Source organism: Macaca fascicularis, chromosome 16 (assembly GCF_037993035.2).
Source record: "Macaca fascicularis isolate 582-1 chromosome 16, T2T-MFA8v1.1".
Lineage (NCBI taxonomy): Eukaryota > Metazoa > Chordata > Mammalia > Primates > Cercopithecidae > Macaca > Macaca fascicularis.
This window is the reverse complement of record NC_088390.1, coordinates 81,058,217-81,085,924: the sequence shown is the minus strand read 5'-3', so window position 1 is coordinate 81,085,924 and position 27,708 is coordinate 81,058,217. Positions and strand designations below refer to the sequence as shown.

Sequence of the window (27,708 nt, the reverse complement as noted above, 5' to 3'; positions counted from 1 at the left end):
GTCTTGCTCTGTCGCCCAGGCTGGAGTGCAGTGACGTGGTCTTGGCTCACTGCAACCTCCATCTCCCAGGTTCAAGCGATTCTTCTGCCTCAGCCTCCCGAGTAGCTGGGACTACAGGTGTGTGCCACCACACCTGGCTAATTTTTGTAGTTTTAGTAGAGTTGGGATTTCACTATGTTGACCAGGCTGATCTTGAATTCCTTACCTTGTGATCCGCCCCCCTTGGCCTCCCAAAGTGCTGGGATTACAGGCCTGAGCCACCGTGCCCGACCAACCACCTCCTTCCTCTTTTAGTCTCATTTACCCATGGGAAGTGACTGAAGGAGGAAGTTCAAGGGCGAGAGTGAACGCCAGCAGAAGGCTGGGAGATGGAACACAGTCTGTAGCTTGTTCCTGCTGCCAGGCTCCACCGAGGGGAAGGGGGACCCATCTGAAGAGAAGATGCCCCTGCTGATGCTCTACCCCCTCCTTTTCTGGCTCTCAGGTGAGTGGGCCTGGGTCTGTCCTCTTGTGAGAAGCTTAGCCAGCAGGAGGAGGTGGCTGATAGAGGGAAGAAGGGACCCGGCCAGGAGGTGTTCTTAATGGCATGAGCCTTGTGCGTCTCCTCCACGTACCCACTCACCCAGCGTTTCTGTTGCCAAGGCAGGAATACAGGGCATGTCCTTCATAATGAAGCCAGTGTAAGGCAGAATTCCTGACCCCCAGGGGCTGATGGTGTGAAATGGACAGACCGTAGGCCCTGCTGGCCAGGGAAAAGCAGAGGAGGAACACAGGCTGCTCAGGAGAGCAGGCAAGTGCCTGATCCTGGACTGGGTGGTCCGTCACCTGCGTGGAGGTGTTCTGAGCAAGGGCAGGCGTCAAGGAAGAGGTGAGGCTGGAGGGCTCTGAAAGGAGGGAAGAGGGAGTTTGCTGGGCAGAGAGGGAGTGGTGGTTCTAGGCATTTGGGGCAGAAGGAAATAGTAGAAGTTGCTGAGGGACGGGAAAGGTTGAGAGGAGATAAGCCAGGCAGGGAAGTAGAGGAGAGGAGGGACAGAGATGTGGGCAGAGCCAGAGGGTGGGAGATACCTGAAGTTGGTGTGTAGAATTTTGATTAAAAATGAAAGGAGGCCAGGCAAGGAGGCTCATACCTGTAATCCCAGCACTTTGGGAGGCTGATTGCTTGAGCTCAGGGATTCTAGACCTGCTTGGGTAACACGGCGAAACTCTGTCTCTACAAAAAGTACAAAAGTTAGTCGGGCATGGTGGCATGCGCCTGTGGTCTCAGCTACTTGGGAGGCCGGAGGCTGGGGCATGAGGATCACTTGAGCCCAGGAGTTGGAGGCTGCAGTGAGCTGTAATCACACCACTGCCTTCCAGCCTGGGTGACAAAGCGAGACTCTGTCTCAAAAAAAGAAAGAAAGAAAGAAATAAAACAAAAAAATAATTTCAAGAAGTGAGAAGTGATAAGTACTGTGAGAAAAACAGAACAAGATGATTTGTTACAGTGGGACCCAGGTGGGGGGATCTTTAAGTCAGGTGGGCTGAAACAACCCCCCTGAAGAGGGTCCCAGATGTCTGTCCGAGCCGAGACCTTGGAAAAAGAAGGAGGAGAAGGATCAGACACAGGATCGGGACCAGTTTTCCAGGCACAGGGAACAGCAGATACGAGGGCTCTTGTGTGGGAATGAGCTTGGCCTGGGCATGTCTGAGGAAGAGGGAGGTCAGCATGGCTTGGCCACATGCTTCGGAAGAGCCTGGTGGGGCAGATTGGAGAAAAGGTCTTGGGGAAGAAAGTGACTTGTCCAGGACAGCTAGACTGGTAAAGGCAGAGCAGGGAGTGGCTCATCGACACTTGACCCCAAGTCTCAGCGTGTAAGTGGAGAAGGCAGACTTTGGGTGAGATGTTATGAAATGCATTGGCACAGTGACCAGGACAGGTGTGGCTGCTTTTTTTCTGACATCTGGAAATGGGAGAATTTGGTAGCGAGCAGATGTGAGAGTCGTGTTGGGGGCAGGAGTGGTTTGGGACCTGTCTGAAGCGGGCAGAAAAGCCAGCAGACTGAGCTGTGGGCGCCAACACGGAGCCCAGATACCGCTGTGAGCCTTCGTGCATCAGCTCTTGCCAGCCTCTCCCGCAGAACTTCCACCTACAATTAGCAAGTGCGCTTACCCTGCTTACCTCTTCTAAATAATTCGTTGTTTTAAAACACCCAAGAAAAAAAAATACCCATCAGGAAGTTCGTTTTCTGTGAGAAAAGAAGGTTTGTTTTTGTTTTTGTTTTTTTGAGTTGCGGTCTCAGTCTGTTGCCTATGCTGGAGTACGGTGGCATGATCATAGCTCACTGCAGCCTCAACTCCTGGGCTCAAGTGATCCTCCTGCCTCGGCCTCATGAGTTGCTCGGATTAAAGGCATAGGCCACCATGCCTGGCAAGGAAGAGATTTTTTTTTTTTTTGAGACAGACTCTCGCTCTGTCACCCAGGCTGGAGTGCAGTGGCGTGATCTCGGCTCACTGCAACTTCTGCCTCCTGGATTCAAGTGATTCTTCTGCCTCAGTCTCCCAGGTAGCTGGGATTACAGGTGTACCACCATGCCTGGCTAATTTTTTTTTTTTTTTTTGTATTTTTAGTAGAGATGGGGTTTTACCATGTTGATCAGGCTGGTCTCGAACTCCTGACCTCAAGTGATCCACCCACCTTGGCCTCCCAAAGTGTCGGGATTACAGACATGAGCCACCGCACCTGGCCTCATTGTGCTTTTTTCCTACAAGTCTTTATTGTTTCTGTTAAAGTTATTCCTAGGAACTTAATACACTTTTATTGCTAATGTAAATGAGCACTTTTCTACTTTATTTTCCAATTATTTCTTACTGGTTTATAGGAAAGCCATTGATTTTTACATGTTTATAGTTTATTTAGCCACTGCATTAAATTCAATTATGAGTTAAAATACTTTTTCATTTAAAATTTAAAAATTTTCTCTAACTTTTCATTTCCCTTTTGATAATTATAAATTTTATGTTTTTCCTTATCTTCCTATATTGATTAGAACTTCCTTGCCGGGCGCGGTGGCTCAAGCCTGTAATCCCAGCACTTTGGGAGGCTGAGACAGGTGGATCACGAGGTCAGGAGATCGAGACCATCCTGGCTAACACGGTGAAACCCCGTCTCTAATAAAAAATACAAAAAACTAGCCGGGCGAGGTGGTGGGCGCCTGTAGTCCCAGCTACTCGGGAGGCTGAGGCAGGAGAATGGCGTGAACCTGGGAGGCGGAGCTTGCAGTGAGCTGAGATCCGGCCACTGCACTCCAGCCTGGGCGACAGAGCAAGACTCCGTCTCAAAAAAAAAAAAAAAAAAAAAAAAAAGAACTTCCAGGCAGGGCGTGGTGGTTTACGCCTGTAATCCCAGCACTTTGGGAGGCTGAGGCAGGTGGATCACAAGGTCAGGAGATCGAACCATCCTGGCTATGGTGAAACCCCGTCTCTACCAAAAGTACAAAAAATTAGCCAGGCGTGGTGGCAGGTGCCTGTAGTCCCAGCTACTCAGGAGGCTGAGGCAGGAGAATGGCATGAACCCAGGAGGTGGAGCTTGCAGTGAGCTGAGATTGCACTACTGCACTCCAGCCTGGGCGACAGAGTGAGACTCCATCTCAAAAAAACAAACAAACAAAAAAGAACTTCTGGAATCATGTTATTATATATATTGGGAATTCATGTTTTGTTTATGATTTAAATAGGAATGCCTATAGTATTTCACTGTTAAGAATAATTTGGCTGGTGGTGCATGATGGTTCACGCCTGTAATCCCAGCACTTTGTGAGTCTGAGGCAGGTGGAACGGTTGAGTCCAGGAGTTTGAGACCAGCCTGGACAACAAAGTAAGACCTTGTCTCTCCAAAAAAAAAAAATTAACCTGGTATGGTGGTGCACGCCTGTGGTCCTGTCGTCCCAGCTACAGAAGAGGTTATGGCAAGAGGATCACTTGAGCCCAGGAGGTTGAGGCTGCAGTGACCCATGTTCATACCACTGCACTCCAGCCTGGGTGATGGGTGACAAAGCAAGACTCCATCTCAAAAAAAAAAAAAAAAAAGAATAATTTGGCTCTTGGTTTATGGTGACCTAAAAGTCTTTTTAATTGTAGAAAATCAAATGTACAAAAAAGTGCATAAAACATCAATATCCATGTTAACAAATTATTATAAAGTACATATGAATGTCTCGCACTAAGTGTGGTGCTTGCTGAGGTTTTTGATAGACAATCTTTATCAGATAAAGGTAGTTCTCTCAGTTTGCTAAGAGTTTTTTAAAAATCATGAATGAGTGTCAATTCCTATCAGGTACTTCTCTGCATCTACTAAGATGATCACATGATTTTTCTCCTTGACTCTGTTAATACGGCGTATTACCCTTATTGATTTTTTTCTTTCTTTCTTTTTTTTTTACTTGAGACAGAGTCTTGCTCTGTCTCCAGGCTGGAGTGCAGTGGTGTGATCTTGGTTCACTGCAACCTCTGGCTCCTGGGTTCAAGCGATTCTCTTGCCTCACTCAGCCTCCCAAGTAGCTAGGACTACAGGGGCATGACACTACGCCCAGCTAATTTTATGTATTTTTAGTAGAGACGGGGTTTCACCATGTTAGCCAGGATGGTCTTGATCTCTTGGCCTCGTGATCTGCCCTCCTCAGACTCCCAAAGTGCTGGGATTGCAGGCGTGAGCCACCGTGCCTAGCCTCCTTATTGATTTTCTTTTTTCTTTTCTTTTCTTTTTTTTTTTTGAGATGGAGTCTCTCTCTGTTGCCCAGGCTGGAGTGCAGTGGCACGATCTCAGCTCACCGCAAGCTCTACCTCCTGGGTTCATGCCATTCTCCTGCCTCAGCCTCCCGAGTAGCTGGGACTACAGGCACCTGCCACCACGCCGGGCTAATTTTTTTTGTATTTTTAGTAGAGACGGCGTTTCACCGTGTTAGCCAGGATGGTCTGGATCTCCTGACCTATGATCTGCCCACCTCGGCTTCCCAAAGTGCTGGGATTACAGGCATGAGCCACCGCGCCTGTCTCCTTATTGATTTTCTAATGTTAAAAACCATTTTGGGTGTTTGGCATAAACCCAACTTGGTGATAATGTTTCATCCTGTTTATGTATCACCAGATTCCGTATGCTGAGTTTTTGTTTCAGGCTTTTGCATTTATGTTAATGAGTGATATTTGCCTACGATACTTTCTTGCTCTGCCCTTGTCAGGTTTTGGCATCAAGATTATGTTAGTCTCGTGAAATGGATTTGGGATTTCGTCTTCTTTTTCTATGCTCTGCAAAATTATCTATAAAATAGACATTATTCTTCCTTACATGTTTGATAAATATTTCCATTGAAGCTGTATAGGTCTGGAGTTTTATTTTGGCAGAAGTTTTAAACAAGGGATTTGACTTATTTAAATATAATAGCTGTGGAATTATTCAGGTTTTCTATTTCTTTTGTGCCGATTTTAGCATATTGTATTTTTTTTTCTTTTCTTTCTTTCTCTTTTTTCTTTTTTTTTGAGATGGAGTCTTGTTCTGTTGCTCAGGCTGGAGTGCAGTGGTGCGATCTTGGCTCACTGCAACCTCCACCTCCTGGGTTCAAGCAATTCTCCTGCCTCAGCCTCCCAAGTATCTGGGGCTACAGGTGTGTGCCACCACGCCAGGCTAATTTTTGTATTTTTAGTAGAGACAGAGTTTCACCATGTTGGCCAGGCTGGTCTTGAACTCCTGACTTCAGTTGATCCACCTGCCCTGGCCTCTCACAGTGCCTGGCCTGTATAATTTTTTTCTAGGAATTTGTTTATTCCATTGGCATAACATTGTTTAAATATCCTTTTATTATTATATCCTTTTATCTTATTCATGGTTTATTAACTTTTTAATAAGTGCAGGATATACAGTCACATACCCCTTTTAATTCTTTTTTTTTTCTTTTTCTGAGATGGAGTCTCACTCTGTTGCCCAGGCTGGAGTGCAGTGGCACGATCTTGGCTCACTGCAACCTCTGCCTCCCAGGTTCAGGTGATTCTCAGGTGATTCTCCCGCCTCAGCCTCCCGAGTAGCTGGGATTACAGGTGCACGCCACCACGCCTGGTTAATTTTTGTATTTTTAGTAGAGACAGCATTTCACCATGTTGCCTAGGCTGGTCTCAAACTCCTGACTTCAGATGATCCACCCACCTTGGCCTCCCAAAGTGCTGGAATTACAGGTGTGAGTACTGTGCCTGACCCTCTTTTGGTTTTAGTTTGTATTTTTCTGGTGATTAGAGATGCTGAGTATTTAAAAATAGATCTGTTGCCCATTTATAGCTCTTCTTTTGAGAAATATCTGGTCAGATTCCTTGCCCAGTTTTTAATTAGATTATTTGTTTTCTTGTTATTGATTTGAGTTCCTTATGTATTTTGGATATTGGCTCTTCATCAGATGTATGTTTTGCAAATATTTTCTCTCGGTCTGTAGGCTGTTGCTTCATTCTCTTGATTGTTTCCTTTGCTGTGCAGAAGCTCTTTGGTTTTGTGAATCCCATTTGTCTAGTTTTGCTTTTGTTGCCTGTGCTTTTGGCGTCCTCTCCAAGACATCATTGCCCAGACCAATGTTGTGGAGCTTTTCCCTTAGGTTTTTTTCTGAGAGCTTTAAGTTTCAGGTCTTACATTTATGTCTTCTCTATTGTGAGTTGATTTTTGTATATGTTGTGAGATAAAGGTCCGGCTTCATTCTTCTGCATGTGTATCTCCAGTTTTCCCAGAACCATTTATTGAAGAGACTGTCCTTTCCCCATTGTGTGTTCTTGTCACAGAGCCCACTTCTTTCCCCAGGACCCAGGCTGGAGTGGAAGGAGGGCTGTGCCTTCCCATGGATCCTCTGCTCTCCAGTCCAGGCTGCCGTGGTCCTCACCCCTTCCCAGGGTCTCTCTGACACTGAGGCCCTATGTCGGCGGCATTTGTTGTTGTGCTTGAAGTGCTGGGTTTTTGTTTAGTTTAGTTTTGTTTAGTTTTATTTATTTATTATTTTTTTGAGACAGAGTTTTGCTCTTGTTGCCCAGGCTGGAGTGCAATGGTGCCATCTTGACTCACTACAACCTCCACCTCCTGGGTTCAAGCAATTCTCTTGCCTCAGCCTCCCGAGTAGCTGGGATTACAGGCATGCGCCACCCACGCTTGGCTAATTTTTGTATGTTTAGTAGAGACGGCGTTTCTCCATGTTGGTCAGGCTGGTCTCGAACTCCCAATCTCAGGTAATCTGCCTGCTTTCCAAAGTGCAGGGATTACAGGTGTGAGCCACCCAGCCGGGCCTTTTTTTTTTTTTTAAGTAAAGAAATATTTCCCTGTATCGCCGGGCGCGGTGGCTCAAGCCTGTAATCCCAGCACTTTGGGAGGCTGAGACGGGTGGATCACAACGTCAGGAGATCGAGACCATCCTGCCTAACACGGTGAAACCCCGTCTCTACTAAAAAATACAAAAAACTAGCCGGGCGAGGTGGCGGGCGCCTGTAGTCCCAGCTACTCGGGAAGCTGAGGCAGGAGAATGGCTTGAACCCGCGAGGCAGAGCTTGCAGTGAGCTGAGATCCGGCCACTGCACTCCAGCCTGGGCGACAGAGCAAGACTCCGTCTCAAAAAAAAAAAAAAAAGAAATATTTCCCTGTATCTGGAATCTTTCAAAGGTGAGAATATGAGAGAAAGAACAAAAAGAACATATATATATATATGTTCTTTATATATATATATATATTTTTTTTTTTTTTTTCCTTTAAACAATTTTTAAATTTTAGGTTCAGGGGGTATCTGTGCAGGTTTGGATATATTGCATGATGCTGAGGTTTGAGCCTCAATCAAACCTGTCACCCAGATAGTGAACACAGTACCCAATCGGTAGTTTTTTCCAGTGCTTGCTCCCTTCCCTCCTCTGTTTTGTTCTTGCCTGCTTCCCTCCTCTGTCTGTTGTTCCCATCTTTATGTCCATGTGTAACCAATGTTTTGCTCCCACTTCTTTTTTTGTTTTTGTTTTTGTTTTTGTTTTTGAGACGGAGTCTCGCTCTGTCACCCAGGCTGGAGTGCAGTGGCCGGATCTCAGCTCACTGCAAGCTCCGCCTCCCGGGTTCACGCCATTCTCCGGCCTCAGCCTCCCGAGTAGCTGGGACTACAGGCGCCTGCCACCTTGCCCGGCTAGTTTTTTTTGTATTTCTTAATAGAGATGGGGTTTCACCGTGTTAGCCAGGATGGTCTCGATCTCCTGACCTCGTGATCCGCCCGTCTCGGCCTCCCAAAGTGCTGGGATTACAGGCTTGAGCCACCGCGCCCGGCCTGCTCCCACTTCTAAGTGAGGACATGTGGTATTTGGTTTTCTGTTTCTGCGTTAATTCACTTAGGATAATGGCCTCCAGCCACATCCATGTTGCTGCAAAGGACATGATTTTGAAGGAAAACATATATTTTAAGAAAATGCAGGCCAGGTATTGTGGCTCCTGCCTGTAATCCCAGCACTTTGTGAGGCTAAGATGGGTGGATCGCTTGAGCCCAGGAGTTCGAGACCAGCCTGGACAACATGGCAAAATCCTGTTTCTACTAAAACTACAAAAATTAGCCAGGCGTGGAGCCATGTGTCTGTAGTCCCAGCTACTCGGGAGGCTGAAGTGGGAGGATCAATTAAGCCTGGGAGGTGAAGGCTTCAGTGAGCCATAATTGAGCCATGACTGTGCCACTGCACTCCAGCCCGGGCGATACAGTGAGAGCCTGTCTCAAAAAAAAAAAAAAAAAAAAAAAAAGAAAGCAAACACTGCTTTACTGTCTATAATACTTGCCTTTCTACAAGGTGATAGTAATCAGGAGAGTGTAGGATTGACAGAAAGGTAGGCAAATAGATCAGTGGAACAGAATGGGAAATCCATAAATTTGCAATTTGACAAAGGGGTCAAAGCAATTCATTGAAGAAAGTGGGATCTGTGTTGTATGGATCCCATAGCACATGGAGACCAGTTGCCGTTGCTGTTTTGGTCAACTTCAAAGGCATTCATCCAGGTTGGTTTATTCCAAAACCACTAGAAATCATTAGGACCACCGGGATAGCCTCTCCACAGCCATCTGATGTGGCTGCCTCAGCTCCACCTCATGAGGGTCATCAGTGCTAAGAGTCAAGGTAAGACCCTGTGGAAATGGGTTTTCTGGTATTTCCTCTCCACCAGACCGGTCTAACACAAAGATGGCTGCAAAAGGATATTCCTTGAAATATACAGATTACCTTGGCTGTAGGGTGGAGAGAGGGGTGAACTGCAGGAAGCTATTATTGCTTAGTGCCAATATTTTAATTTTTTTGGGGATCTGTTGTTGTGCTATTCAGTGATTTTCCTGGTGACTTTGACCCAGTGGAAAACTGAAGGACAAAAGTTTTGTCTGTGGAAGGTGTATTTCTTCCTTGACTGTTATTTAACCTGTGAAACTTTGGATTTGGGAACTATTCCCTAAACAGAAAGCTGTGGCCCTGCCCTTGGGGTAGAGGTGACAGCACATGAATTTGTGTTTTCCAGGCTACTCCATTGCCACTGACATCAGTGGTCCAATGACAGTGAATGGCCCGGAGCGGGGCTCGTTGATGGTGCAGTGTGTTTACAACTCAGGCTGGGAGACCTACTTGAAGTGGTGGTGTCGAGGAGCTACTTGGTATGGCTGCAAGATCCTTGTTAAAACCACTGGATCGGAGCAGGAGGTGAAGAGGGACCGGGTGTCCATCAAGGACAATCAGAAAAACCACACATTCACTGTGACCATGGAGGATCTCATGCAAACTGATGCTGACACTTACTGGTGTGGAATTGAGAGAACTGGAACTGACCTTGGGGTCACAGTTCAAGTGATCATTGACCCAGGTAAGAGGGAGAGTATATCTGTGTGTGTGTCTCTCAGGGCCTGCTCTGTCCCGGTCTCTGAGGTCCTACTCAAGTGACTTAATTGTCACTGAGTGATCTATCACTTGAGTCCTGATTCTCATAGAACCCTAACTGACCACCTGGGATTGGGGGAGCAGGGCCTCTTTTCAATGCCCCCATGGCTCCCAGGGCTCCCTCCACGATGGGAATTAAGACTTTCTTTTTTTTTTTTGAGACGGAGTCTCGCTCTGTTCCCCGGGCTGGAGTGCAGTGGCCTGATCTCTGCTCACTGCAAGCTCCGCCTCCCGGGTTCACGCCATTCTCCTGCCTCAGTCTCCCAAATAGCTGGGACTACAGGCGCCCGCCACCTCGCCCGGCTAATTTTTTTTTTTGTATTTTCAGTAGAGACGGGATTTCACCGTGTTAGCCAGGATGGTCTCGATCTCCTGACCTCGTGATCCGCCCGCCTCAGCCTCCCAAAGTGCTGGGATTACAGGCGTGAGCCACCGCGCCCGGCCGGGAGTCAAGACTTTCTAGGCACATTTTTTTACCTCTGCCCAGCTCAGTGCCTGAGGAAAAGGTGATGGTCCCAGTTTCAGCCCATGGGCCAAAGGGATGCCTTCCCATGGTACCCAGTGACCCCAATCCTTGCCATTGCTTTTTGGAGACCTCTGGTGCCCAGGTGTGTCCTGCTTTTGGTGGAGTTCTGGGCTGGGGCTTCACAGCTGCTGTTGCCACCTCCCATTCCACATTTAACTTGGGGGAAAAAGAGGCTCAGCATAGTTGGGGTGCTGGCGTCTAATTCCCAAGTCCAGAAAGGTCTTCACAGTCAAACAGCTGCATTTCTGGTCCCTGACATCTCACCATGAGCCATTTGTGCATGTAGACTTAATGATGTTCTCTTCCTATTTCCTTCTAGAATGCAGACACTCCTGGGAGGGTCGGCTCAGGGTTCCCAGTGCCTTGGTTTGCATGCGTTTATTTGTTGGGCTTATTCTGCTGTCCCTCAGAAGATGAGCAGCACCAGCTCGAGGGCCCTTGTGGCATGGAGGGAGCACCACAGTCCTCAGGGCCCCATGCTGCACCTGGAGCCTCTGGGGCATGTTTTAGTTTGCAAAGTGCTGAACGTGCATTGTCTCAATGAGTCCTAACAATACCCCTCAGAAGGGGGCATCGCCATCACTGAAGCTTTGTAACTTGCCCAAAGTCAAGGTTCTTCCTGAATATTATGATTTCTTTCAGGGCTGGTCCTGATCTTTGATGTCACAAATCTAGGGTCACTGTGCAAGTTCCCACTCTGCTCCTGTTGTTGATGGATAAACAGGGCTGGGGTGGAGATTGGCCAAGGCGCTGTCCTAAGCAGCAGGGTTGCTCAAGTTCAGCTGATCTCCAGCTGCCCTTAGGCTCTTCCCAACCCCCTCTAACCCTCCCAGGGCCTGCTCAGCATCCTCCCTGGACCCTGCCCAGCCCCAGGAGCCTCTGGAGTCTCCTAGAAGCCAGGGAGACATGAGCAGTCCAGGCTGCAGCCCCTTCCCATAGTAGCAGTCCAGACCCCCGCCCAGGCTCAGAGCCGCGTGCAGAGCTGTGGGTGGGCTCATGGGCAGGGTCTTCTGTGATCTGGTCTATACACCAAGCATCACCTACAGCGTCAACTGCTGCCCCCACCACGTCTATCTCCACTACATTCACAGCACCAGTCACCCCGGAAGAAACCAGCAACTCCCCAACTCTGACTGGCCACCACTTGGACAAGAGGTAAACCAACTCTGGTTCCCCTGTGGACTACTTGGCCCAAACTCCTCCAATGGAGAACTCTTCAAAGTCCCAGTTTCCAGCCTGAGCTTTGTCTGGGACCTGCATGCTCCTTGGTGAGGATGAGGAAGCTGGGAGCCCTTCCCACTTGCTGTCAGACCACACGGTGTCCTTTCAGTCTCCACACATCCTTCATTCTGCAGCTCAGTGCTGTTTGTAGGTTCATTCATTCACCCCACTTTTACTGTGTTATAATAACTTCGACCTGGCTGCACCGTGCTGAGCTCAGGGGACCCAGACATGGACGGTCCCTGTGGAGCGCAGAGCTTAGTGTGGGCGACGGATGAGTTGGCAGTCAGTGAGGACGGTGTGGCTCATGTGAGTGGGCCATGGGGTCATGGAGCTGCAGGGATGGCTCTTGGGTCCAACTTCTGGGAGGACAAGGAAAGCAGGGCTTGGGGAAGTCCTGTTTCCCTTAATTTTCCTGTGATTACTGTTATGGCAAGAACAGTGATGCCGATAGTTTCTCACATCTCTGGAGCACCTGGCAGTTCACAAAAGGCTTTCCTGTGCCTTATTTTGTTTTCTTTGACCTTTCCTACCCACCTCATGTGGAAGAAGGGGCAGATATAAATGTTCCCATTCTACAGAAGAAGGAACCGAGCCTCAGTCCCTTCCTCAGTGACGAGTGGCACTGGCGCTTGGATGGAAGTCTCTGGGCTCTACACCATAGCTCGGGTCACGCCTCTTAGTGCCCTGGCCAACCACTTGCAGTCAGCTGGGCTTTCTAGAAGTGGAACGTCCCCTTTCATTTCCTCCTTTCACTTTCCCTGGCCCTCTTGACTTTGTTTTTAGGTCCACCAAGTGTCAAGGTCTATTGCTGGGACCTTGCCACAAAATCCCTGTGTGAGGTCCCTGGTATTCTGACCACCCGAGATCCTTCTACTCCCCCTCTCCCATTGCCTTCTGTTTTTTTTCTTTTTTTTTTTTAATTAAACTTTTTAAGGTTTTCTTTTTCTTTTTTCTTTTTAGACAGAGTCTTGCTTTGTAGCTCAGATGAGTGCATGGTGCCATCTTGGCTCACTGCAACCTCTGCCTCTCATATTCAAGCGATTCTCATGCCTCAGTCTCCTGAGTAACTCGGAGACTACAGTTGCCTGCCACCTCGCCCAGCTAATTGGTTTTTTTTAAGACTGATTCTCACTCTGTTGCCGAGGCTGGAATGCAGTAGTATGATCTCAGCTCACTGCAACCTCTGCCTCCCAGGTTCATGTGATTCTTGTGCCTCAGCTTCCCGAGTAGCTGGGACTACAGGTGTGAGCCACCATGCCCAGCCAATTTTTAGTAGCGATAGGGTTTTGCTATGTTGGCCAAGCTGGTCTCCAACTCCTGTCCTCAAGTGATATGCCCACCTTAGCCTCCCAAAGTGCTGAGATGACAAGCATGAGCCACCTCGCTTTGTCCCTATTTTTCTTTTTCCTAAGCAAATCAATACAGGATGCTCTCTGATTTGAAAGTTTATTTTCTATCAAACTGCTTCAAATAAGTAATAGTTAAGATTTTTAAAAAAATTATTTTATGAATTGAAGCCATATGTAAGTACCCAATTAGGGCCTTTGATTAGCATGACATGGTTTATTCACTCATTTATTGAACACATAACTCTTGAGCACTCACTCTAGCCTGTCACTGTTTAAGGGAATTAAAAATGGTACAAGAATGGACCAAATAATCAAAATGCCTGCCCTCGAGGTACTTACAATCTAGAGCTAATTAGTGTAACCACATAGGGTTGACACAATTAATTGATTGATGAATTTCTTCTTCAAATTTCTGCACATCCAGTGATGAATGAGACAGTCCTTGTATTAGTTTGCTTGGGTTGCCCCTAACAAAATACCACAGAATGGGGGCTTAAATCACAAACATTTATTTTCTCACAATTCTGGAGGCTAAAAGTCTGAGATCAAGGTGTCCACGAGGTTGGTTTCTTCTGAGCCCTCTCAGCTTGTAGATGGCTGTCTTCTTCCGATGTCTTCACATGGTCGTCCCTCTGCGCGTGTCTGTGTCCTGATCTCTTCTAATGACACCAGTCATAATGGATTAGGGCCCACCTCAGTGACCTCATTTAACCTCAATCACCTCTTTAAGGATCCTGTTTTCAAATACAATCACATTCTGAGATACTAGAGGGTGGGACTTCAACATATGGATTGGGGTTGGGGGTGGTGGTGTACAATCCAGCCCAGCCCACAACAGTTTTCTTTTGTCGTTGTTTGTTTGTTTTGAGATGGAGTCTCACTTTGTCACCCATGCTGGAGTGCAGTGTCAGGATCTCGGCTCACTGCAACCTCTGCCTCCTGGGTTCAAGCGATTCTCCTGCCTCAGCCTCCCAAGCAGCTGGGAGTAGCTGGGATTATAGATGCGCACCACCATGCCCGGCTAATATTTTGTATTATTAGTAGAGACGGGGTTTTGCCATGTTGGCCAGGCTGGTCTCGAACTCCCGGCCTCATGTGATCTGCCCGCCTCGGCCTCCCAAAGTGCTGGGAATACAGGTGTGAGCCACTGCACGTGGTCGAGAGAGTGATTCTTGAGCAAAGACTGGAAGAGGTGAGAGAGTGAGCCAAGCAGAGCTCTGGAGGGAGTATGTTCCTGGAGAAAAATGCTACTGGAATAAGGTCCTTAAGGTGGGGGTGTGCCTGGAGTATTTGAGGAGCAGCAGGAAGTGAGGCTGGAGTGAAGCAGGCAGGGGTGAGACGTAGGCAGGAGTGGAGGCCATTGTCAGCCCTGGCCATTTTCATGGACTGAAATGGGGCTGTTACTGGATTTATTTATTTAATTTAATTTAATTTATTTATTTGTTTATTTGTTTTTTGAGACACGGTCTTGCTCTGTCGACCAGGCTGGAGTGCAGTGGCATGATCTCAGCTCACTGCAACCTCCGCCTCCTGGGTTCAAGCAATTCTCCCACCTCAGCCTCCCAAGTAGCTGGGACTACAGACACATGCCACCCCACCCGGATAATTTTTGTATTTTTTGGTAGAGACGGAGTTTCACCATGTTGGTCAGGCTGGTCTCGAACTCCTGACCTCAAGTGATCTGCCTACTTCAGCCTTCTAAGGTGCTGGGATTACAGGTATGAGCTACCGTGCCTGGCCTGTTGCAGAATTTTGAGCAAGGGAGGGGCGTGTGCTGACATTGGGTTCACAGGCTCCTCCGGCTGCTGTGGCGATGATCCACTACAGTAGGGCCTGTCAGTGTCCTGTGGCTGCCGTTACGAGTGGCTCAAAGCAAAATAAATACGTTCTCACAGCTAAGGAGGCCAGGAATTGGAAATTAAGGTGTTGCCAGGGTCATTTCCGCCCTGGGGCTCAAAGGGAGCGTCTGTCTTATGCCTCTGTTCCAGCTGCTGGTGGGCGCCTGCGATCCTCCGGGCTTGTGGTGGCATCACTCTGATCCCTGTCTCTGTCATCTCATGGTCTTCTTCCTGTGTGTTTATGTGTCCAAATTTCCCTCTTGTAAGGACACCAGTCGCTGGATCAGGGCCCATGCTAATCAAGTATGACCTCATCTTAACTTGATTACATCCACAAATAGGTCACATTCATGGGTCTGAGTGGATGTGAATTTGGAGGGGAAGAGGACGCTATTCAACCCAGTAGAGAGGGCAGGTGTAGAAGCAGGAGGTGTTTCAGGAGTCTGCTGCCCTACACTTTCTGTTAGGCTTCTAGACACATTAAAACCACTCATGGAACCCCTTTCTCTTTTTAAAAACTATCTTTTGTTAAGGCCGGACGCCACGGCTCACGGCTGTAATTCCAGCACTTTGGGAGGCCGAGGCGGGTGGATCACTTGAGGTCAGGAGTTCGAGACCAGCCTGGTCTACATGGTGAAATCCTGTCTCTACTAACAATACACAAATTAGCTAGGCATGGTGGTGGGCACCTGTAATCCCAGCTTCTTGGGAGGCTGAGGCAGGAGAATCTCTTGAACCTGGGAGGTGGAAGTTGCAGTGAGCTGAGATCGTGCCACTGCACTTCAGCCTGGGTGACAGAGTGAGACTCTGTCTCAAAAACAAACAAAAAATAAAAACAACTATCTTTTGCTAAAATTCTTAAATTTTTAAACTTTTGTTTTAGCTTTAGGGGTACATGTACAGGTTTGTTATATAGGTAAACTGCATGTCACTGGGATTTTGTGTACAGATTATTTTGTCACCCAGGTAATAGGTATAGTATCCAACAGGTAGTTTGTAGTTTTTTGGTTCTCTCCTTCCTCTCATCTTCCATCCTCAAGTAGGCCCTGGTGTCTCTTGTTCCGTTCCCTTCTTTGTGTCTGTGTGTACTCATTGTAAACCCATCGTTGAGGGTCCCCAGGAGTGAGGGTTCCTGGGCTGCAAACCACAGGCCTGCAGCTCATCAGGTGTGCGGCCCTCCCCTGCTACTGGGTGGGAGGGATTGGGCTGAGAGGCAGACGGAGAGCCTGGGGTGCAGGGGACACTTGCCATTGTTTCTAGGCACAACCTCCTGAAGCTCAGCGTCCTCCTGCCCCTCATCTTCACCATATTGCTGCTGCTTTTGGTGGCTGCCTCGCTCTTGGCTTGGAGGATAATGAAGTGCCAGCAGAAAGGTGAGAGGACCTGGGTGAGGCTGGGCTGAGACTGGGCCGGGTGGCTGGGGGTGTGGCCAATGGCCAGCATTGGCATCTGGGAGCTATCTGGTCCAAGCGAATTACCCGCACAATCTGGAAAGGGTGCTGTCCCAAAGGCCCTCGGCAGCTGGCAGTGCGAGGCGGCTGGGGGGCACTCTGGAGCTTGTAGGGGAGCCCCAGGAGGTTTTGGCATTTGCCGCCTGCCCTGCATCTCTGTCCTTCCCCTTCTCTTCTCTCTGATCCACCTCCCTCTCTCTTTCCTGGATTGGCTCTTGGTGGCAGAAGTGTCGATGGTCTTAGGTGGGTGGTCCAGTCTGGGGTGTCTAGACTAGATGCTAGAGTTGGGTCTGTGTGGTTGTCAAGGAGGTACTGAGCTGACATGGAATGGGGAGGGAGAAACAGACACAAACACACCAGTGCATGCACACACACATGCCCCATCACGGGCACGCACACTGCATGGATCCCACAGTGCGTGTGCACTCCTCACATTACATGCGCGCGCACACACACACTGCCCTCCAAGTCTGATCAGGAAATTGGAATGGCCTTTCCTCCTGTCCCTCCCCTGCCCACTGGACTTTCCCAGTGTGAACTTGCCCTGTGTGCACTTGCCCTTCAGGGAGGAACCTCTTGGCGCAGGAGCCTGCACTCACAGATCATGAGGCCTGGCCTCAGCTAAACCCTTTTGTGTCTGGCTTCACTTCCACATTCTCACACAATTGTACCTCTTTCCCTTCTAGAACAGCTGGGTCCTGGCTCTCATGGGGTTCTCTCCAACACTTCTCCCTCCCCACAGCCTGGGAAATCTTTCGCCTGGGAAGAGGGGAGCCTGACTCTCTGTTAGTTAGTTTGTTTTCTGTGACACTTTTTAAAAATTAGAGCCTGACTCTTATTCATCACTTTTTCTCCCATGACCTAAGGTCTAAGTGCTTTCTGTGTTCTTCAGCATCTAGACTTTTGAAACCAGGGGAAAACCCCCCACTTCTTTGTTGTCCCTAGAGCAGGGATGTGGGGGCGGTGGCCCAGGAGGGGAGAAAGAAGACAGTGACCAGCAACCACTTGAAAATCGATCCCAGTGGAAAAACAATCCAATCCAATCGCCGGATGCAGTGGCTCAGGCCTATAATCTCAGCACTTAGGGAGGCCGAGGCGGGTGGATCACTTGAGATCAGGAGTTAGAGACCAGCCTGGCCAATGTGGTGAAACTCCTTCTCTACTAAAAATACAAAAAATTGGCCAGATGTGGTGGCATGCGCCTGTAGTTCCAGCTACTCGTGAGGCTCAGGCAGGAGAATCACTTGAACCCAGAAGGTGGAGGTTGCAGTGAGCCAAGATCGTGCCATTGCACTCCAGCATGGGCGACAAGAGAGAAACTCCATCTCAAAACCAAACCACACCAAACCAAACCAAACCAAAACAAACCAAACCAAACCAAACAAAATCCGTCCCTACTGTGCCGACCCAGCTCATACATTCTACTTGGGGTTGGGGGGCAGCTTGGTGCAAGCCTGTCTCTGCAGACAACTTTTACTGATGGAACACCACCTGCCCAGCACAGCCAAGCACCCAGGTTGTAAGGAAGGGACAGGCCCGGCCATCCTGCAGCTTACAGCCCACCTGAGGACTAACTAGAATTCAGTGGGATAAAGATGATGAGACAGACATAAAGCACATGCCCCCTCGGGGGCCCGGGAGGGGGATTAGACAGCCTGGGTAGCTGCGGAAGGCAGGCATGACTTTGAATTGACCCCTGAAGGATGAATCGGGTAGAGAGACATGGTGGAATTCCAGGCCAAGTCGGGATTCTGCAGAAGCAAACTCACTCCCTGGGGACCGATGACTGGCAGGGCCACCTGATCAGCTGAGTGCACAGTTCTATGATGTGGGGAGCAGGGGGCTGGGATGTCCTTCTTTTTCAGGTGGAGAAGGGAAAGGTCAGAGAGGTGACGTGACCAGTGTCACAGAGTGTGTCATCTGAGGAGTCAGAATTAGAACCAGGTCCCTGTCTTTGAGCCTGGACCTTATTCACCTCTTTTCTTCCATATTTCTCTTGGCTAGACCTGGGGGTTCTTGTGAGTCTGGGGAATGGGCTTTCTAATTGTTCATTGTTGTTTGTCTTTTAGCGGCTGGGATGTCCCCAGAGCAGGTAAGATACTCCCCAAGGTTGGACCAGAGAGACCAGGCAGCTTCTTTCCCCTTCCTCATTTTCCATCTCCCAGAAGGTCCAAAATATCAGATAAGTCCTGTGCCAAAGTATCCCGTCCTCATGGCCCCCTGCAGGGTCTGGGGGCTGAGGGCCTGGAAACAGCCAGGGGGACGAGGGCTGAGGGGTACGGGAGCCTGAGAAGTGGGGACACAGAAGGAACTGGGAGAGGGGCACCCAGGGAAGTAGAGAGCCTCTTGTCCCACCACGGAAAAGGAACCTGTGTCCACAGAGAGATCTTGTGACTCCCCAGCCTGTGTTCCCTGTCCCAGGTACCGCAGCCCCTGGAGGGCGACCTCTGCTATGCAGACCTGACCCAGCAGCTGACCAGAACCTCCCCACAAAAGGCTACCACGAAGCTCTCCTTCTCTGCCCAGGCTGACCAGGTGGAAGTGGAATATGTCGCCATGGTGCGTCCTCCGTGGGGGCTGCTGTGAGGCTGGGGTAGGGGGGCACAGGCCTGCTGTTGTGCCCCATTGGAGGGTGGGCTTTCTCCCGCTCACGTGGGCATAGAAGAGGTGGGTGTGGGGCAAAGACATAGTCACTGCAGGACTCGCCTAGGAGCTCCCCCAGGCAAGTCGGCCCCAGGGACCCAGGGACTGGCTAAACATGGTCCCCACGCTGGGCAGCAGAGTCCCAGACAGGCCGAATGACTTGGGATTCCACAGGAAATGTGCTGCCCTGGTGCAGCATTAGGGGACAATCTGTTCTGTTGTGGTTGAAGCTCAGGGTGCTTGGCAGAGTCGGGGGGAAGCTGGAGGGCTTGAGAGGGATCAGAAGCCCTGAAAGGTCCACCCCCACTAGCCTCCTCCAATGGCTCCTCTGCCCCGTGACTGTCACTTCCTGCTGTCCTCTCTGACCTGGCACCCACCTTTGCTGCAGGCTCCCTTCCCGAAGGAGGACATTTCCTATGCATCTCTGACCTTGGCTGCTGAGGATCAGGAGCCAACCTACTGCAACATGGGCCCCCTCAGTAGCCACATCCCCAGTGGAGGCCCTGAGGATCCCACGGAATACAGCATCATTAGGAGGCCTTAGCCTGCACTCCAGGATCCTTCTTGGACCCCAGGCTGTGAGCACACTCCTGCCTCATCGACCATCTGTGCCCTGCTCCCCTCATCAGGACCAACCCCGGGGACTTGTGCCTCTGCCTGATCAGCCAGCATTGCCCCCAGCTCTGGCCTGGACTTGGGGCCAAGTCTCAGGGGGTTTCTAGGAGTTGGGGTTCTCTAAACATCCCCTCCTCTCCTACATAACTGAGGAGGGGACTAGGGATATGCTCTGGGGCTTTCATGGGAATGATAAAGATGATAATGATAAAAATATTATCATTATTTTATCATTATTATTGTAAAGTATCATTATCATAATACAATGAACCTTTATTTATTGCCTACCACATGTCATGGGCTGAATAATGGCCCCCAAAGATATCTGTGTCCTAATCCTTAGAACCTGTGACTGCTACCTTCTGTGGCAGAAAGGGACAGTGCAGATGTATGTAAGTTAAAGACTTTGAGATAGGAAGGTTATTCTTGCTGATTCGGGTGGGCCCAAAATATCACCACAAGGGTCCTCATAAGAAGGAGGCCAGAAGGTCAAAGAGGAAGAGACAATGTGATGATGGAAGTGGACGTGGGTGTGATGTGAGCAGGGGCTACGAATGCTGCAGCCTTCAGAAAAGGCAAGGAACGGATTCCCCCGCCTGGAGCCTCCAAAAGAAACCAGCCCTGCCCATGCCTTGACTTGAGCCCAGTGAAACCGATCTTGAGCTTCTGGCCTCCAGAATTGCAGGAGAATAAATTTGTGTTGTTTTTAATAAGCCACGAAATTGGTGCTAATTTGTTACAGCAGCAACAGGAAACTCATACAGTACATGGCAGGTGCCCTTCCCTAGATGCTTCCCATGTAGTAACTAATTTAATCCTCACAACAACCATGAGGCACTTCTATTATTGTCCCCTTTTTACAGATGAGGAACCCTAGGGATGGAGAGGTTCAGTGACTTGAACCAAGTTTAATGGCAAGTAAGCAGGTGAGTTGGAATTTGAGCACATTTGACACCAGAGCCTGGAGTCTGCACTGTTTGTATAAGAAGGATAGTGTATATGTGCACGTGTGTGTGTGTGTGTGTGTGTGTGTGTGTGTACATGGGATCATGAGCATTTACAGATGCTGGACTTACTATCTTCTTTTTTTTTTTTTGAGATGGAGTCTCACTCTGTCCCCCAGGCTGGAGTGCAGTGGTGAGATCTCAGCTCACTGCAACCTCCACTTCCTAGGTTCAAGCAATTCTCCTGCTTCAGTCTCTCAAGTAGCTGAAACTACAGGCACCTGCCATTATGCCTGGCTAATCTTCGTGTTTTTAGTAGAGATGAGGTTTCACCATGTTGGCCAGGCTGGTCTCGAACTCCTGGCCTCAAGTGATCTGCCTATCTCGACCTCCCAAAGTGCTGGGATTACAGGTGTGAGCCACCACACCTGGCTGGACTTACTATCTTTATTCTAGCAACCTGACAGTCTTCCTTCCAGAAAGTACCCTGAACCCCACTATGTCTCATCATTTCTGTGGTTACCAGCCTAGCCCAAGCAACCATTCCCTGCCTGGTCTTCCTCTTTCATTCTCTGCAGTGGAGTCCATTCTCCTCCCAGCAACCAGAGTGATCTTTTCCAAACACAGATGTGATTACTCCCTGCTTATAGCCTTCTGGTGGTTTCTCTCCCAGCCTGCAAGTTCTCAGGGGATCCATGGGCTGCTGGCTGCCCCTTCACCCCCATCTCCATCCACCCTGTCTCTCACAGGCTCTGCTCCATGCACACCGGCTTTTATTCTGTCCTTCTAACAAGATAAGGCTTGCTCCCTTCTTAGGGCCTTGGCACTTGCTATTCCTCCTTTCCAGAATGCTCTTCCCGCAGATTGGCGAATAGTTAGCTCCTTTTTATCATCACATCTCAGCTTAAATGTTACCTCTTAGAAGAGGCCTTCCTTGGCCACTTAAGGGGCAGTGGTCCCTGCAGCCCACCTCCAATTTCTCTCTGTCTCGTTGCTCTGCTTTATTTCCTTGGGTGAAGTGACTTACTTAGTGGGGTCTATGTTTATCATTTTCCCCATCTCCACTAGGCAGTGTGCTGCCTTAAGTGGGGACTTTGTCTCATTCACTCTTGTATCCCCCATGCCTAGTTACTGTCTGGCACATGGTGGGTTCTCAAATGTTTGTTGGTTGACTCAATGAATAAGCAGTGCATTTGGAGCAGAAGGCAAGCTCTCAGAGCAAAGGCAGCGGTGTTCACCATTCTGGGAGGGAAGTCCTGGGCCAAACAGCCTAAGGAATTTCAGGATTGACTGCCCAGAAGCGTGAAGTGGAAAGACTCCTTTTTCCCCTCCTGAGAACTGGGGAGACATAAGGGACTACGATGTTCCCTGGCTGGAGGACAAATGTCTATTGCTTCACCTCGGTTGATTTTGTTGGACAGGTGGATTGTAGGGAGGGGTTGGGGATAAAGTGTCAGGGAAAGGCATCATGGCTTGGGAAGAGACGACGAGCTGTGCCTGAGCACCACAGGCTGGTGACCCAGCGGGTAGGAGGCTGTGGGCATGTTTAGCAGTCCATATCAATGTGTCCTGGGGTTTGCCTGACTTCTCATAGCTATGGACACCTCATAGCTATGCACATATCTGGCATTGGTGACCTTGGTGGAGAGATCCTGCTCCCATGACCTCAAAAATGATTCCCTGGAATCTCCAGGGCTTTTCTGTCCTGGGGGACTTCACAGAACCCAAGCAAGCTTAACTATTCTTGAGCTAGTCGTCTAAGCTGGTCAGGTCAGAGTGAGACTGTTTTTGACATAGACTGTTTTAAATTTACAGAGCAAGAAGCGCCCACAGAGAGATCTTAAAATGGAAAAGCTCAAAACAGAGCCAAATTAGAGTAAGTCAAGGTATAAGAATAAAAGTGATAATATAAGACCTTGGGGCCAAAGCATCACTGTGCCATTTCAACGATCGTGCATGAAGTGGACTTATTTCAGAGTTTATTTCAAGCAGCCAGCACTACCCAGAACGTATAAGTACATGCTTATGTTGGATAGAAAGGAATTCATCTTTTCTGGTAATATACAATCATAGATCCCAGCAAAGATTATTGCCATGAAACTTCTGACATTAGGCTAGACACACAGGGAAGACTAGAATTTAGCTCAATTTGGCTTGGTTGGAGGAATTGGGCTGCTTCTACCTTCATCTGGATGGTGGACATGGGCTGGGAGGAAGGTTGTGACCTGGCTGAGCTGAAGAGTTTTGAAACAGCATGGGAAGACCGATCCATTCTGATCCATTTTAGTTGCCTTAGTCAAACTTTGGAAAAAGGTGTCTACAGGTTGGGCATGGTGGCTCACGTCTATAATCCCAGTGCTTTGAAAGGCCAAGGCAGGTGATTGATTGAGCCCAGGAGTTCGAGAGCAGCCTGGGCAACATAGGGAGACATACAATAATTAATTAATTAGCTGGGTGTGGTGGCGCATGCCTGTAGTCCCAGCTACTCGAGAGGCTGAGGTGGGAGGATTGCTTGAGGATTTCTGTCTCTACAAAAAAACAAAACAAAACAAAAATTAGCCAGGCGCCTGTGGTCCCAGTTACTTGGGAGGCTGAGGCAGGTGGATCAGTTGAGCCCAGGAGTTCCAGGCGGCAGTGAGCTGTGATCATGCCACTGTACTTCAGCTTGGGTGACAGAACAAGACCCTGTCTCAAAAAAACAAGGAAGTTTCTACAAGAGAGAATAGATTACTGGATATACTGGTTTTTGTTTGTTTGTTTGTTTGTTTTTTGTTTTTTTTTTTGAGACGGAGTCTCGCTCTGTCGCCGAGGCTGGAGTGCAGTGGCCGGATCTCAGCTCACTGCAAGCTCCGCCTCCCGGGTTCACGCCATTCTCCTGCCTCAGCCTCCCGAGTAGCTAGGACTGCAGGCGCCCGCCACCTCGCCCGGCTAGTTTTTTGTATTTTTTAGTAGAGATGGGGTTTCACCGTGTTCGCCAGGATGGTCTTGATCTCCTGACCTCGTGATCCACCCGTCTCGGCCTCCCAAAGTGCTGGGATTACAGGCTTGAGCCACTGCGCCCGGCCCTGGATATACTGTTTTTATCTAAAGTTTTAGCCCTCTGAATTGGTGGCAGTCTGAAAGGGACCTTTTCATATTCTCAGAAATGGGTTGATAGTCATGAGCCAGTCCAGTCAATTCCAGAGTTGGACAGAGCAGATCTCTGCCTTATGGTCCTGATAGGAAGTGTCTGGGTTCTCTCTGTGCGGTGCTATGACTGTAGGAGTCAGCTGCTAATCCAGCCCGGTTTGCTCAAGCCTGAGCTAGAGTTTAGCGCACTAGAGAAGTAGCTGGGGCAAGAGGAGGGAGGCAGATATACACAAGAGTCAGGAAAGGAAATTGCTTCATAATGTCTACAGATTTGTATCTGGGTGTAGTCTCCGTCGTATTCCTGCGCCCCATCATGACTTTGCTAAGGCAGAGTTTGGGTGGCTGGCTAGCACGTTTATTGCAAAAGAGAGATCTTAAATATGGTTCCTCAGGTCTGAGTGAGGGTAGCATTTACTATCTTGCTGTATGATTTCCAGGAAAGCACATTCTGTTAAAACAAACTCCAAGATTTCTAAGCACTCAATCCTGATTGAATGCCTAATTATTTATAGCCGTCTAAAGTTGCTGGGGCTTCCCTTCCTGGTTTTTGAATTATTAATATTTAAAGATTCCAGGCCAGGCATTGTGGCTCACGCTTCTAATCTCAGCACTTTGGGAGGCCAAGGTGGGTGATAGATTGAGCCCAGGAGTTTGAGACCAGCCTGAGCAACATAGGGAGGCCTGCAGAAAGGATATCTCCACCAAAAATAAAAAAATCAGCTGGGCGTGGTTGTGCATGGCTGTGGTCCCAGCTACTCCAGAGGCTGAGGGGTAGGATCGCTTGAACATAGGAAGGTGAGGCTGCAAGTGAGCGGAGATCATACCGCTGCACGCCAGCCTCGGGGACAGAGTGAGGCCTTGTCTCAAAAAAGATTCCTCTTGATAAGCCTGTAAGGTTTGGACAGCCTCCTTTTGAGAACTATGTGCATATCATTGGCTTTCAGAAGACAGCACTGTTTGAGAGTCAATTGAGGGAGAAAAAAAAAACACTGAGTTGGCAACCTCTAAAATCCATCAGTAAGATAAATTTGCACTGAAGTGAAGTGAAAGGCTACCTTTGCTTGACATCTTAAAAAATAGAGCTCACAACTGCTTAGCCTTGGAAAGCGCAGACTGCTGGAATTGGTTGATTTCATGTACCAATAAATTTTTAGATTGGCAAGGACAGATACAGTGATCAGCCTTTTATTCTACCAAGTAGGCACATTTTTATTTTTTATTTTTTGCTTTTTAGTTTTCTTTGCCAAAGTCAAATATGTCTGAACCAAGTAGGTAAATTCTTATTCAATTTTACTTCACTGGAATTGGTAATTGACCAGTTCATTGAAAAAGTTTGTTAAACCAGGAACTCATAAAAGAGATATACTGTATGTTTTCTTTTCTTTTTTTTTTCCAGACACAGTCTTGCTCTGTTATCCCAGCTAGAGTGCAGTGGCACAATCTTGGCTCATCACAACCTCTGCCTCCCGGCTTCAAGCGTTTCTCTTGCCTCAGCCTCCCAAGTAGCTGGAATTACAGGCATGTGCTACCATGCCTGGCTAATTTTTGTATTTTTAGTAGAGATGGGGTTTCACTATGTTGGTCAGGCTGGTCTTGGGCTTCTGACCTCAGGTGATCTGCCCGCCTCGGCCTCCCAAAGTGCTAGGATTACAGATGTGAGTCAGCCACCATGCTCGGCCCACACCTGGCTAATTTTGTATTTTTAGTAGAGACAGGATTTCACCATGTTGACCAGGCTGGCCTTGAACTGACCTCAAGTGATCCACCTGCCCCAGCCTCCTAAAGTGCCGGGATTACAGGTGTGAGCCACTGTGCCCAGCCTATTTTTCCTCTACATGTTTTATTTTGACTTAAAATATCTAAATGTGTAGTTATTAGCAAGTATTTTGATGTAGACCTAAAGCCTTTGCTTTGCTTACAAGTCTGCTGAAAAGTGGGGCCCATTGCCTTTCTTGCACAAACCACACACTCATGGTCCTGGGGTTTCAGTTCCAGTTTCTTTAAAATGAAGCAATAAATTCTAGAAACTTAGGAAGCCACCTGACTGCAAAATCTTTCTTCATTTTTATGCATTTCTTTCCAATATTTTACAGTTCTCTCATTCATTCCTAATTTGATAGCATTTTAAAAAGTGACAGGCTTTTACAGTCTTTCCAAAGCACTCAGTTTAGTTTTTGTAGAGATAACAGTTCTCTTTTTTTTTTTAACTCTTATTTTATTGGTCAATAGTCTTTCTGTTTAAATTCCTTTGTTTTTTCTTTTCCTTTTATTTTTTATTTTATTTATTTATTTATTTTTTGAGGTATAGTCTCACTCTGTCACCCAGGCTGGAGTACAATGGCGCGATCTTAGCTCACTGCAACCTCAGCCTCCCAGGTTCAAGCAATTCTCCTGCCTTAGCCTCCCAAGTAACTGGGATTACAGGCACCTGCCACCATGTTCGGTTAATTTTTTTGTATTTTTAGTAGAGATGGGATTTCACCATGATGGCCAGGCTGGTCTCGAACTCCTGACCTCAGGTAATCCCCCTGCTTTGGCCTCCCAAAGTGCTGGGATTACAGGCATGAGCCACCATGCCCGGCCAATTCATTTGTTTATGGGTGAATTGATTCAAGTACATCATTCTAGTTAACACATACGACCAGCATAAGCAAGTATGGGCCCAAACGCATTCTTGTTAACCAGGTACCGCAACCATCAGAGCAGAGAAGAGCCCGCCAGCTGTGCGCACTCAGTCTCAGGCTTAATCAGTGTGCTCCAGTAAGAGATTGAAGGTATTGGTTGACCTAATAAGTTGGTTAAGTGAGGGGTTGCTTAAAGTTTCTACAATCCATTGTCACCATAACTTCATAAAAGAAAGGATCTTTGAGCACCCCAAGTCTCGAGATGATCGTATTTCCTAAGAAAGGACAGTTGGTAACATCTACTGGTGTGTGTGTATCATTTCCTACACATCAATTGGTACTTGGTCAGGGGCTGGTACTTAGGTATGGACTCAGAATTGGCAGCCATGGATCTGGTTCACACTGTTCTCCAGGCATGGATCCTCTCCACCATGTCTCTGTCCGCTGGTGTAGTGAGTCTTCCCCTGAGGGCCTCTAGTGACCCTCTTTGTTTGGAGGCTGATGAAGGTTGTCACTCATGAGGGCTGTAGAGCTCTTCATTAGTTGTGAAAGGGCCCCTTGAAGCAATCAGATTCCTCCTGCCCCAGCATAAGCCCCTTCCCCAAAGTAGTCCACTGTGACCACATCCTCACACGGTCCTGTCCTGAGGGTCTGCAACTCTTGCATCAAGAAAGGGTGTGTTGGCTGGGTGTGGTGGCTCACGCCTGTAATTCCAGCACTTCGGGAGGCCGAGGCAGGCGGATCGCCTGAGGTCAGGAGTTTGAGACCAGCCTGGCCAACATGGCGAAACCCCATCTCTACTAAAAATACAAAAATTAGCCGGGTGTGGTGGCGCATGCCTGTAATCCCAACTACTTGGGAGGCTGAGGCAGGAGAATCACTTGAACCTGGGGGATGAAGGTTGCAGTGAGCCAAGATTGCACTACTGCACTCCAACCTGGGAGACAGAGCAAGAGTCCATCTCAAAATAAATAAATAAATAAATAAATAAATAAACAAACAAATAAACAAATAAAATAAACTCATTTGTTTTCCTGGAGATACCTCTGAGGAGGGGCTCAGAATTAAGAGAGGGGAAAGACTGTCCCCCAAGGTCAGAAATACAGAAGCGACATTCTGCACCCTTGCATAGTAGAAATCTGCTATGAGCAGAGCAGAGCACTGGCACTTGTTGGCGTTTACATGCAGAATGCTGCCCTCTATCAATGACATGGAGGGTTTCCACGACAGAGAAGCAACAGGTCACAGACCCTGATCTCAGCTATACTTCCCAGTGCCTGCCCTCAGTTCAGTGGAAAGAGTTGCGAAATTCAGACGGTGCACTCATTTCAAAACCTCACACAGCCTGTGCAAAATTAATCATAAGCAAAGAAGGACTGCTCCCCAGAGATCTTGCATCCCTGCACTGTAACATCCAGCTGTCTGGCAGGTGGCAAGG

General features: G+C 48.4%; 2 protein-coding genes across 10 annotated transcripts in view; one reads left to right on the top strand and one right to left on the bottom strand.

Annotated features, from left to right (window-relative positions):
• Window positions 1-27,708, bottom strand: part of RAB37 (RAB37, member RAS oncogene family) — a 78,662-nt gene that overhangs the window by 34,662 nt on the left and 16,292 nt on the right. The window lies entirely within an intron of this gene.
• LOC102132100 (CMRF35-like molecule 1) lies at window positions 334-20,286 on the top strand. Of its 7 annotated transcripts, none has more exons than XR_012426116.1 (7): window positions 334-484; window positions 9,515-9,853; window positions 10,773-11,608; window positions 16,125-16,237; window positions 18,385-18,407; window positions 18,737-18,874; window positions 19,347-20,286. XR_012426116.1 is itself a non-coding variant. In XM_005584872.5 (7 exons), exons 1-7 carry the CDS (start codon window positions 442-444, stop codon window positions 19,500-19,502), a joined length of 876 nt encoding a protein of 291 aa, XP_005584929.3. In that variant the 5' UTR covers window positions 334-441; the 3' UTR covers window positions 19,503-20,286. The 7 variants fall into 7 exon arrangements, 4 of the variants coding, with proteins under 4 accessions (XP_005584929.3, XP_005584927.3, XP_065388018.1 ...); XM_005584872.5 differs by having other exon boundaries at window positions 11,545-11,608; XM_005584870.5 differs by having other exon boundaries at window positions 11,500-11,608.

What these genes read in the sequence shown, in the direction of transcription:
- LOC102132100 (XM_005584870.5), top strand. Translation starts at nt 442, where the DNA reads ATGCCCCTGCTGATGCTCTACCCCCTCCTTTTCTGGCTCTCAG. An exon ending in GGCCACCACTTGGACAAGAG is followed by an intron (nt 11,609 to 16,124) that starts GTAAACCAACTC and finishes CATTGTTTCTAG; the next exon opens with GCACAACCTCCTGAAGCTCA. An exon ending in CTGGGATGTCCCCAGAGCAG is followed by an intron (nt 18,408 to 18,736) that starts GTAAGATACTCC and finishes TCCCTGTCCCAG; the next exon opens with GTACCGCAGCCCCTGGAGGG.